Source organism: Candoia aspera, chromosome 2 (genome assembly GCF_035149785.1).
Source record: "Candoia aspera isolate rCanAsp1 chromosome 2, rCanAsp1.hap2, whole genome shotgun sequence".
NCBI lineage: Eukaryota > Metazoa > Chordata > Lepidosauria > Squamata > Boidae > Candoia > Candoia aspera.
In genome coordinates, this window is record NC_086154.1 from 153,413,640 (window position 1) to 153,426,456 (window position 12,817).

The following is a 12,817-nucleotide window of genomic DNA, read 5'->3' on the forward strand; positions in this document are numbered from 1 at the left end:
TGGGACAGAGCCTGAGAGTTTGTGCAGAGGAAGAAGGACTGGCAGATCAAGGCTTGAAGTATGCCAGAAGTAGAACAGGGCCCAGAGATATAATCTCGTGGAATTGGGACAGAATCTAATAGCTGTGTCTAGACTGTCAGAGTAGATCCTCATTGTCTGTATAGTAAATGGTAAAAGCTGAAACAACAGAGAAAACAGCCTGCCTTCCACTCATTCTGGCCCCTCATCTTGAAAACCTATTCTTCCTTTTTCCTGGAGGAGCAACCATGAACATGCATGTCAGATTTGAAGACTTGTTAATTTTAAGGCTGATTATGAGGCCCAGGATGAAGGTTTTACTTACCTTTTCTATCTCATTTTCCTTCTCTGTTTCTTTCCCACTGCTCTCCCCTATGTCCACTCCTCTGATGCTAAGATTTCATGCTTAATTTGCCTTCCTGTAATAGTTATCCCACCCATAATGACTATCAGTCTTCTTTTTAGAGATGGAACCCATGGAGATGAACCCGTGGAGGATGCTCCTTTCTTACCTTGTGCCTGCATCCGGGTTCGCACCAGGGCTAAGGGATAGCTGGCAATTTGGCCACAAGTACTGGAGATGGTGCCACAGGCCAAGAGAACCAGAACTCCTGGGTCAGCGGTATTCTTGCTGTACTTCTGTAACCAGGTGTTCTTCAGTGTCTGTGGTGAGAAATGTGAGATGGGTGTAAGGTGATCTGGGAATTCAAAGCCGAGCACAAAGGACATTGTAGAAAAGGGAGGTAAGCCACTGATGGGAATCCCCTTTTACCCGTGAATAAGAACTGTCCCAAGGATGAGGAGCTGATCCTCATAAAATGTTCCAAGGGAAAGAGCGTGTCAGCCTAGCCTCTTCCTTGGATAGCTCCCTCATTCCTTGAGCCCACACCCAGCCACTGACCTCATAAACTGCCAGGTCAATACCAGCGTAGGGGATAATGCCCAACATATTTGGCAGGTAGCCCTTGTAAAAGGCAGGAATTCCTTCCTTCTGCAGGATCTGCCTGGCACAGTCTGCCACACCTGAGTACTGGCCTGTCTTGCGGAGGGCCAGTCGTGTCTTCAGGACCTGGTAGGGAGGGAAAAGTTGATGAACTAGGTTTTCTGAGGGAGACTGGGGAGCCAAATGGACATAAACAAGAAAACTATCTTGAGAAACATGCATCTGTTTCTTCTGATTTTACACCTTCCTACACCTAATTTCAAAAGCCTTCTGCAAATGGTTAGTTCAGAACTGTGGCAAGTATTATTTTCTTTTTCCTGGTGGGATGTCAATTAAAAAAAGAAGGTTGGCCCTGACCATCTTGGTTATGATCCATCTCATGCTGCTCTTGGTGAACGGAGAATGGGGCCCCCTACCAAAAAGGATAGCTTTTCCAAGTAGAGAAATAGTTATCAACCCAGTTCTCTCTACCTAAACTGACAGTGTTTTTCCATCATTTTATTTCTGCCCCAGATCTTGTACTTAAGAATTCCTAATTAGGAAAAACAGATTAAGCAATCTATTCTATCTGAACTGGGTGAGGCAATCTCTTTACCAGGTTAAACACCTGAAGTCGGTAACAAATCAGAGGAGGATAATATACTGAATTTCTATTCAGATCAGTAGGGTTGCCCATGATGGGCATTCCTAATTCTTGTGAAATGTGGAATAACCTACCTCTGTTGGGCCATCATACTCTCCACAAAGGATCAATTTTTTAGTTAGGATACTCTGGGATACTGGATGCCTCTTGCATGCTCAGGCTGTGGTTGTGACCAAGAGTACATTTTACCAACTTTACGTGTTAACTTTGCCATTTCCAGAAAAAGAGGAATCAGAATACATGCTCTACTCTCCTCTTATATCGACTACTGCATTGGCTACCTCTGATAGCTATTTGGGAACTACAATTCAACTAACCGTATGGCAGGGCCAGGTTAATTGCAGAACACACCTAAGATTTTTTTATGAGTTTTGCTGATTGAAGGTTTATGTTTAAGCTACATTCAAGATGCCACTGTTCAGAGTCAGGAGAACTGAGACAGTACTTTCCTCTACATGTTCCTGGCAACCTTGTAAGAGCTAGAGAGGGAAGTCCTTCTGTAATTCAGCCACTGCTGAATAAGCCATTTTGATGATAGCTTCTGGGTGTTGGAATCAGATGCCTAACATATGGAACATCCTTGGCTCTTTTAATATGCAGTTTCTTATGTTTTGTGGGTTTTTTTTACTTAAATGCTAGGTATGATTTTATGTTATCTTCTTTTACTGTTTCTACTTTATTGGTGCTTTATGTTATTTGTATTACTGGTATTGTAACTATACCATGTCTTGAAAATCATGATGACTGAAAGCAGATTAAAAATAATCTAAGTATGTACAAACAAGCAAAAGTTGGGTTTTGGCCTGCAGATACTTCTTCCTGGATAGCAGCTAGCTAATATCCAGGATAAATTGGAAATGATGACTCATGACATTCATCTGGCACTGGCACTAAGATCACTCTGTGCCCCTCTGCTTCCTGAACACATGAAACTAAGATAGAAAGCAGATGCCTCTTGAACTACTATCAATTTTGCCTGAGTTTTCCCACGAATGTATGAATGTGCTGGGAAGAACAGCTTGGCCATAGCCATCCTTGGAGTGCTCAACTTTCTCCTTACCTACATTAGCTTTATGTAAACTACAAGTCCAATTCAGAAAGCTTATCTCAAATTGGCATATTTGGCATACATACACTATTCATTTTATAACAGAAAGATGTACTAATAGACTAATGGGAAGGGTGCTAGAAAAGAAGAGCATGCATATTCCACACATATATCATGATCATACTTTGAGTGAGCTGTATTTCTGAGCCTCTGCCAGCAGTTTTAAGATGGAGTCCACAGTTAGGTAAATGCCCTTGCCTCTCTTTTCTTCCTTCCTGTCTTTGAGTAACTCTCAGTATGAGATTAAGGTTGCTATTTCCTCTGGGCTGGGACTTGACTGGCTTATGTCATTATATAAAGCACCACATGCACTGTTAGTACTGTATAATTAAGTAAGCAGACTGAACTGTCATTCCTAACCAGGAAATCACGGAAAAGCCATTCAGTAAAGTGCGGCTCGGCACCATCAAAACAGAATTGTTAGCACCATCATAAAACTACAGTTTTCATATATTCATTTTTTTCTCTTCCTAGCATTTTTCCTGCATAAGCAGGGTCTGTTTTTTTCAGATCAACCAAATGTTGATTCATATTCATATTCTTTATTCATGTGAATCTACTTATTGCCATCTGCTGGATAGTGCCCATATTTGCTTGAAGCTCCTAATTTGGTATATCATTTTTTTCCTATTGCCATCATCACAATGGACCCGTATTTCCAATGACTTCACTCACTTCTTAATCTAAGCAGTCTTCTGTAATTGAATTTGTGCATCTCTTCTGATTTAATGGTCAGTTCACAACAAATGATAAGGATTCAGGAGATGCTTTTGTAAACAGAAACCTGCAAACTCCTGCATTATCACTGGAAAGTAACACCTCCTCACAAGCTGTTAGAAAAAGACTAAGGAAGTTATCTATCTTAGAAGACATCTAAGAAAATTACTGGGGAATAAATTGGTATTAAATTGGAAATAATTGCTGAAATTCATGTAACCTTTTTATCTCAATAAATCATGTTAAAGAAATCTACGAGAGTCTTGCTTTCGGGAATTACTCTCAGTTGAGGCAACAACCAAAGAGCGTGGCCCTTCTCTTGTTCCTGAAACCCCAGAGAGGAAATGTAAAGCAGAAAGCCCTCCTTCAGTTACTACAGAAGGGAATTAGAAGACATCTCAGATGAGTGCATCTGCTTATCCAGTCACCGGCTTGAACAAAACGGTTCAATGTAGTTCCCCATTTTTCCAGAAGCAGCTGATCAGAAGATTGATTAGCTTTTATGCAAGACTTGCAAATCCAATGCATGCAGGGCAAGAAATTCTATACAAGGTGGTGGAGATCGGGGCACTCTATGTAGCAAGCAATGTTAAGTGCAGATCCAAGTGGGAAATTACTCTATTTGGGCCTTTTCAGTCAGCTGAAGCCCAGTCTTGACCCTGCGTTGATGTTGGGCTCGAACACATCCCTATAATTGAGTACATTTTTGATAAAAAAGTTACTGGTAGGTAGAGGATGTGGCCCTCAGACACTATAGTACCAAAGAGGGGCAATTTTACCTCCATGGGGTATATTATCGTCTGCGCTGTGGCCCCAGCCAGTGAACCAGCAATAAATCTCTCCTGTACTCTCAAGGTCTCCTGCTGCCCACGAATTGCTCGCTTTATCTGCAAAGAGAAGCAATGGATTTAGACCCTCAGAGATAGACTGGAGACTCCTCCTCTTCCATCCTAATTAACCAAATAAGGGCAACATGCACAAGCAAATTACTACATCTTATAACAGGGGAATGGTATGTTACTGCACTGAGATACCAGTTCCTGTAGGGATTTCAGTAATAAGCAAGAGCCTCTTAACAGAACTACACTTCACGATAACTTGGCTAGATCAGTTGCTTCCTTTTGCTGAAATGTTGACATTTAAGTTGGGGGAGAAAAATGTTGGAACTTGAGGAATCCTGCCTTTGGTATTGATTTGTCTGTTCCTTAGATTTTCTCCAGGAGTGCAAGACAGTATGTACAGGACTTCCTTCTCCAGTTTTATTCTTAGAAGAGACTGACATTAACAACTTGCCCCAAGGCATCCAGTGAGTTCCTATAGCTGAGGGCAGAGTTGAACCTGAGGAGCCCCATTCCTAGTCCAACATCTAACCACTAATCTGTTTGTGACAGATTAGCAAGGAGAATGTCAGAGAGAAAGCACACTATTTGGCTCCGAATGGACTTCTACTCCTGCTGCAACAGCAGGCTTGTGAACTGGGGGGCATTTCTGGACTCACGGCTCCTGCTAGAACAGCAGGTAAAAGCCTGGTCAGGAAGCCTTTGCCCACATTTGGCTGATGTGTCTCCAAAATAGGCAACTGTCACCCTTTGCCTTGCTGCCTCATGGATGGACTAGTACAATTTGTACTATATAGTATAGACCTGCCCCTGGAAATCATTTGGAAGTTATGGCTGGTACAAAATGTACCATCCCAGTTGAGAATGAGTGTCATCCACTGTCATGTAACACCTTTACTTTGGGAACTGCATTGGTTGCTGGTCTGCTTCTGGGTATTAGTGTACACAACTGCAGCCACCTTCCAAGTCCATACCTGCTCGTAAGCCATGAACTTGATGGCAGATTCGGGTGCAATCTTGAGGACGTTGACGCCATTGCCCCGCCACAGAGAGCGCAGGCCTCCCTCATGAATCATGCCTTGCAGTCCACCGAACACATTCATGTTGTTGTTCTTTGAGGCATGGACCTGTAGGTAAGGTGCAGACACAATGTAACTCCCTGCCTCCTCCATGAGGTGGTCTTGTTTGATGACCTAAGCAAGAATAACCATGTACCATACGGGGAGAAAGCAATGAAAATATTGCGGTGTTGGAGGACTATTGTTTCATATTTTGCAGCACTGGAAAGGTATTTCAGGATTTCACAAGGTAGCCTTTTGGAGAGACGATGAGGCAGGTGAGAAGTCATCCAGCACACAAATGCTGTGTATTTTGCACAACACTAGTCACTGCACTTACAAAGACGACATTCTATTTTCCAAGAATCCCCCCCTTCCTCTGCATTTCTCTCCCCCGCAGGAATAGCTGCTGCTTTCCAGGTACCACTGCAAGGCAAAACCCCATTCCCCTTCCTTAGCCCCGAATCCTTGTTAGCTCTTTGCCTGCATGAAAACTTTCAGTCGATCCAACGGGGCAGTTCCAGTCCTAGAGACAGCACCAGCCATAGCTCCGGCTATGAGTTGTTTCCACCATATCCCGGTTTTCTTCTCTTTCTCAGAAAACTCATCAGGAACAGTGAGGCACTCCCCAATGTCAAGGACCTGTCAAAACAGGGAGTAGAAACAAGGGTCAAGCACTTTGATTCAGAAATACCACTGGGAGAAATATCCTAGGCTAGAGTCAAAAGGAATGGGCAAATATTCTAAACAAACTCATTTTCAAGTTTCACCATACTGAACTTAAACACTGTATTGATATTTTGGATTTTTTTGTTTTCATATTGATCGTCAAAATCCAAGCAGATTATAAGGATGGGCAAGTCCAATAAATATTAAAAGCTGGAATTAAAGATGAACCCAGGGTCAGAACATGCTGGGGATGACTAGTATGCATAACTGCTCAAAAAGAAAGCTCTGTTCCCACCTTCCTTGTGAAGAAAGCTCACAGAACACTTTATTTCCTTAAACTTTTTTAACCAAGTTAATTCACTCAAAATGAATTCATGTTCTCACATTCCGACTTCTCCTCTTTTGCACTGACATGCAATGCTTTTGGGCCTTCCTACACTCCCGTTTCTAAACAATTCTGATTATGGAGTTACCCAAGTCTGCGTCCCATGCCAAATCAGGGGGTGTAAATCACAAATGGAGCTTTGCCTGATTAGCTGATGACCTGTTGTGAATCCTGTTCAAAGGCAACTGGAGGTTAATACTGAAAGCACTGTGCTCAAAGACTCACATGACTGAATGAAATGAAGATGAAAATCAGACTGGCACACACATACAAGACTATTTTGCGAAGAGCTAAAGAAATGGCATGGACTATCATATTAAAATAGTCATAAGCATCATTGTACATCCTTACTTAAACTAGAAAGTAGTAGTCAAAACATCTACACCCGGTCCCATTGGTCCTCTCTCTTTTGGCGTTAATCTTTAGGGGTTTCCTTTGTCATACTTTCTTCCTCCTTTTCTCAACATTACAAGTTTAAGTTTTTTTATCTGCTCTTAAGGATGAGAAATGAAGTAATCAAAAAGGAGAAACTAGACACTGAATCGTGGGATTATAAACTGGATTGTGTAAATACAACACAACCTCTGCCATGAACCCCTACAAATTCAAAACACAGCCTTCCTACCCAAAACGTTCCTTCAAAAACACCAAACACAGCTTCTATTGTGAAACAATAAATTCACTTAACATCACTGTTATTTTAAAGGTCCTGGTAATGCACAGGACTGCAGGGAACATAATAGCACAATTAAACTGGGATAGTAAATGGATTTAATTCCAGCACAAACACCAGAAACACCAGATTAAAATATCTTCTCAATCAGGTAGCTCACAGATGACTTGGGGCAAGAATAGGTTCACAGGGCTATCTTGAGGGTAAAATGTTACTATGATAAGCTCTCTGGAGGAAAGGTGGAATAAAAATACTGTATAACAAACCAATGAATTTGTCCCAATTAATTGCAAGATTTTACATAAATAAACGAGTTGCTTCAGTGCTTATCAAAAAATGAAGGGGGAATAAGGCACTGTACAGAAATCATCAACTCCTTTTGTTGTGCGTGTGTAGGGTCTGATTAAGGGTTAAAGGTCAAAACAGACTCAAGTGCTCCTTTTTTGTACCAACATCAGAAGCACAAACTCATTCTGCATGGAACCCAGTTTCTATAAACAGGCCTGCCAAAGTCCCTGTACCTCTGATTTTATCAAGAGCTATAATCAAAAACAGAATCAAGGGGGCTCAGTGAAGCAAAGGGAGGGGTAACAGACCTAGAAGCCTGGTCTCAAGGAATCTAGAGTACAGAGCAAAAGAAAGGAAAATATTGCAGAAGGAAGCATTGCCAAGCCTACCAGGTCAATGGGCTCCAAGCCTCTGCAGTGTCTGTGGTCAGCCTCCCACAATTCTACCAGGGTCAGCAGCTTTGCATCACCATGGATCCCTGAGGCATCGGGGCCCTTCCTGATAGGAGAGAGCTCTTCCATGGTGAGTATGCATAGGCAAGATAAGAAGAATGCAAGAAAGGGATGCAATCAAGCCCTACAGCAATCTTCTAATGGGATTGAAGAGAAGAGCTAAAAAGGAGTGGGGAGGGACTTGGAAGAGTCAATCTTATCAGCACTTCTGGATTACAGTCACATGACAGGAAAGAGACCTATTCCAATCCAAGCAGAAAATCAGAAACACAGAAAGAAACAGATCCTTGGGAAAGGGTGGACCTGAGACATTTTGGTGCCCAAAAAAGCAAGTTCAAATGAAGCCTGGCTCCCACCAAATGGAATGCGGGGTTTTCCTAACTTTGAGATGAATGGAAACTGCACTCTTTTATATTCTAACACAAACTCTTATTCGTTGAAATTGGACTTTCGCAGGAGACCTTCCCATGGATTGCAAACATACTCCATACATCTCCCCAAGCCTGTCAGCACAGTGAGTTCTTTAGCAGTTTGCTACAATATGAGAATGCATTTGCTCACATGAACTGTCTTTTGGTCTCTATTCCATTCTAATCAATGGATTCCTCACTGTTTTCTCAGCACTGGGAATAAGAACTAGAATTCCAACTATATTCTATCCTTATCAATCTCAAAGTACAACAGAGAACAGAAGAACACCTCTGCTGAGATCAGATGAACAGACATCCTGGTTCTGCCAAGACAATCCTGGTTTGGGGTAATCCCCACCCCAAATTAGGAAAACATTAGTTTCTAGGAATACATCCAGCAATAGCAGGATAAGCAGCAGGAGGTTTTAGCTGCAAGACCATCAGCAGATTAATGCAAGTCGCAATGCAGGAAACAACTGTCACTTTACCACACATTGAGCCTACAGCTATTATCTCTGGGCTGCAAACATCTGAAGTTAATTCAAATTAACCATATCAAATTTATTCAATTTGATATGGTTGCCCACTTCAGAATACTATACTCTGGATGATCAGTAGATGGCAGCAAAAGTTGATGTTTTCTATATCTTTTTGCTGCCATTTAGTGGATGTCACAGCCTAGGTACTTGCAGTCCTAATTGTGCCTGCTAGAATCTTTAATGTTATGGATTAACAGTAATAAACATAAATATATACATAGTAATATTTTCTGGTTTTTACTCTTGGAAATCTAGTCACCCTACGCTGAGTTTAATTTAGAATACATGATGGCTGGTAGTTTTCATTTTCCTTGAGATATGACTAGGCTGCATGCACTCATGACTAGGCTGCATGCACTCTCTATTCCATTCTAATCAATGGATTCCTCATTGTTTTCTCAGCACTGGGAATAAGAGCTAGAATTCCAACTATATTCTATCCTTATCAATCTCAAAAGTACAACAGAGAACAGAAAAACACCTCTGCTGAGATCAGATGATCAGACATCCTGGTTCTGCCAAGACAATTCTGGTTTGGGGTAATCCCCGCCCCAAATTAGGAAAACATTAGTCTCTGTGGCACTTTTGACATATCCTAGTAAAATCCTACCTTCTCTGTACTCAGCGCATGGGCTACAGATGACTTGGTGTTCAAATATAAACTTTAATCTGCCCTATTCCAATCAACTGATGAGATTAATATGGTGAGAAGACAGAGAACCCTGGCCAGTAGCCAGCCCAGAGATGTCAAATTTTCAGATCCTCTTTTTCCTAGACCTGTAATGAAGCAGTCCCTCATATGGACACATGTATTTGGAAACCCAGATCAAAGTCGAACATAAACTTTGAAATGGATACGCTGAACTGTTGGCATATTGTAAAAAGGAGTGTTTTCAGGCTCCATTACAAAGCCCACAAGAATTGCCTAAGCCAAACAGCACCCATTCCAAGGAGAGGGCCTATTAATCAAAACTAAAGATTAAATCAAGGCTAGCCACTCCCGCCCCAGGAGAATTCTACTGTGAAGGATCTATTCAAATATAATCAAGATAATTCTTGCCCACAGCAAGGTGCGTATGGCCTCTGCTGTAGGAGTGAGAACACCTGATGGCTCTACTATAAAAGGATCTTTGATAAATTTTCCAAAAGAAAAGGAAAGGAATTCCAAGCATGTGGTCAGGAAAAATCCCAGCATTCCTTGAGAATTCCAGGTGGGACAAAAAGAGCTGATTGGCAGGGGAGGGAGGAGAGAAGAGCTGGTTTAGATAGAAGACAATACCCGCCCCCGCCGGCTTCTGCCTCTCTGTTGCTGCTTCCTACCTGGCACCTCTAGCTGCAGCCCCCTCCCCTCCCTCTTTCCCCCACTGCCATGCCTAGGATGTGAAAGATCCTGCCTCATCACTTCTATGCAGATTCTATACAGAGGTATGTCCTCCTCTTCCTCTCTCTTCCAATTATCCCTCTAGTCACATAATTTCCTCCACATGTCAGAATTACCCCAGAGGGTAGGACCAGAACCAGTGAGTTAAAACCACAAGGAAAAAGATTCAGGCTAGACTTCAGGAGGAACTCTTGACTGTACAAGCTGTCAGCCAGTGGAACAGGCAGCCACGTGAAGTACTGTAATGAGTTCTCCTTTGCTGGAGGTTATTCTACTAAACCCTGTGCTGAGCAGGGAGTTGATGATCTCTAAGGTCCCTTCCACCTTATGATTCTATGATTCATCTTACATTCTATGTTTCTATATAGAAAGGCCAGTTGAGTAAACTTGTTCCCCTTTCCTGGCATTGTATGTCCATTCTTAATAAACTGTACAGGTAGTCTTCGCCTAATGACAACTTAGACCAGATTTTTGGTCGCTAAGCAAAGCGGTCGTTATGCGAATCCAACCCAATTTTACCTTTTTGCAGTGATCATTAAGCAAATCAGTGGTCGTTAAGTGAATCACATGGAACCCCATTGATTTTGCTTGCCAGAAGCTGGCCAGGAAAGTAAAAAATGGTGATCATGTGACCACAGGATGCCGCAATAGTCATAAATGTGAACCAGTTGCCAAGCACCCAAGTCATGATCACATGATCAAGGGGATGCTGTAACATAAGTGTGAGCACTGGTTGTAGGTTTTTCAGCACCACCGTACGTCTGAACCATCACTAAGCAAATGGTCATTAAGTGAGGACTATCTATATCATCTCAGCATCTTCGACTTTTTTCCTTTCCCATTTTTCTAACTTCCATGAGTATATTCCTTGCTTATGTCACAAGATCCCTTTAACAAAGTGTTTTTCAAACTTGGCAACTTTAAGATGTGTGGACTACAACTCCCAGAATTCTAGGAGTTGAAGTCCACCCATCTTAAAGTTGCCAAGTTTGAAAAACACTGCATTAATGTTTCCCTACATGTGCTTACAGACTTCAACCCCAGCCAGTTTCTGCAGCATTCAGGGAGGCAGCAAAGGAGTCAGAGAATACAAGATAAATTTCAAGGTTAGCTGTTTCATGGATAGGACTGACTTGCCAAGGCTGTACGGACTTCCAATTTCTTTGAGTGACAGGACCACTCAGTTTATAAGATTGATTTCCTTGCAGGAAAAAAAAATCCAAAATTCACAGTTGCATAATGTTTTCATACAAAGGAATCTAATTGCTTTCAAATTCAGCCACTCAGTTTTGCAAATAAATAAAATCCCCCAAATTAGGATGGGCGTTTTAGCCATGAGGGTTGTGGTTTAAAGTTAGCTTTGAGATGGAAACTGTAGACTAAATGTTGTTTTAGTGCAGGCAACATAGCGCTTATGAGCATCCATTAGCATCCATACCGTGCCTCAAATTAAATAAAAATGGAAATTAATAATGCATTTTAAAATCTAGTAAGAATGCCTACAACTCTACTATTGGACTAAAGCGTTCAATCTACAATTTCTCTCTCTTAACAAAGATGATCTATCTGGCCATCAGGACATAGAACAAAGGCAAAATTCTTGTTGTTCAAGTTTCTTGAAATTAGCAGTGCCTTTCATTTGTTACAAATCACAGGAATATTATGACAGGAGGACTCAGCAAGGTATATGGAATACAAAGGTTATTTTGCAGTTCCAGAATTCTGTGTTCGAACATTTTTAAACGGTGCAAGCATCTACAGACATACAACTTAATTGTGTTCAGGGTATTTAACAGGAGTAGGGTGGGAGGAAAAAAGAGGCTGAGGTGGGTGGGTTAAATATGTATAAGTCAGAATACCTCCCATCATGTCTTGTCCAGCAGTGTGGATGGGATATGGCAGGATTCTTTGCAATGAAACACTGAAGAGGACCAAACTGTGGGGATGCTACCCTGCAGTTCCACCCGCAACAAAAAACAGAGAAGCAGGAACATAATGCAAAAGAAAGCTCATGTCTGGATAGTCCTCAGTCAAATAATATACGCTCTAAAGAATCATCAGTTCCCCAAAAGCAAACAGAGTATCATCCCTGAGCCCTTCCCACCAGTTTCCCCTTAACAAGTGGCCTCATTTGAGGATCCCTACAGGATATTAAGGAGAATGCAAGCTCTATTCATAAGACCCCCAATAAGAATTTTAATTTTGGGTCCTCAGGATGATGTTGGCCCCAGTGCCACTCAGATGGTCCCTGGTAGGGACCAATGGCAGCTGTAGTCCAGTAACATCTGGAGCCCCCCCCCCCCCGAATGAGTGGTGGAGAATAGCCTGCTAGCCCCATTCAAGCCCTTGGTGCTCTTTATGACCCTTTTCCTCTCTAGTAGAAATCTAAGCCAGGGACTTCTAGGACACCTAAGAAGCTGCTCTGAATCCCTTAAATTGAGACAGTCATTCAGACCAAATATGTGGCAATAATCACAGCTGGCTGGCAGTACTCAATTCAAACTGGGAAAACCCATTAAAGAACTGCATTAGTGGCCTATATGAGAAAGATATTAATGTTCTTTTCCCCAAAGCTATGTTCGTACTGTATTCAATATCTTTCCAGGCCCAGGACTCAGAGCAAAGAGAAGTGACTTGCCTATGGACTGTTCGCCTCGTGGGTGCTGATTTCTTCTATTCCTGTAACTCCAGCTT

At 42.0% G+C, this 12,817-nt stretch overlaps 1 protein-coding gene across 1 annotated transcript in view; it reads right to left on the bottom strand.

Annotated features, from left to right (window-relative positions):
- Positions 1-12,817, bottom strand: part of LOC134490969 (mitochondrial adenyl nucleotide antiporter SLC25A23-like) — a 31,637-nt gene that overhangs the window by 552 nt on the left and 18,268 nt on the right. Inside the window, exons 5-9 of the mRNA XM_063294371.1 lie at positions 5,810-5,968; positions 5,243-5,395; positions 4,209-4,316; positions 920-1,087; positions 531-681 (exon numbers count right to left, since the gene is read on the bottom strand). Coding sequence (XP_063150441.1) covers positions 531-681; positions 920-1,087; positions 4,209-4,316; positions 5,243-5,395; positions 5,810-5,968 — 739 coding nt within the window. The remainder of the gene's footprint in view (positions 1-530; positions 682-919; positions 1,088-4,208; positions 4,317-5,242; positions 5,396-5,809; positions 5,969-12,817) is intronic.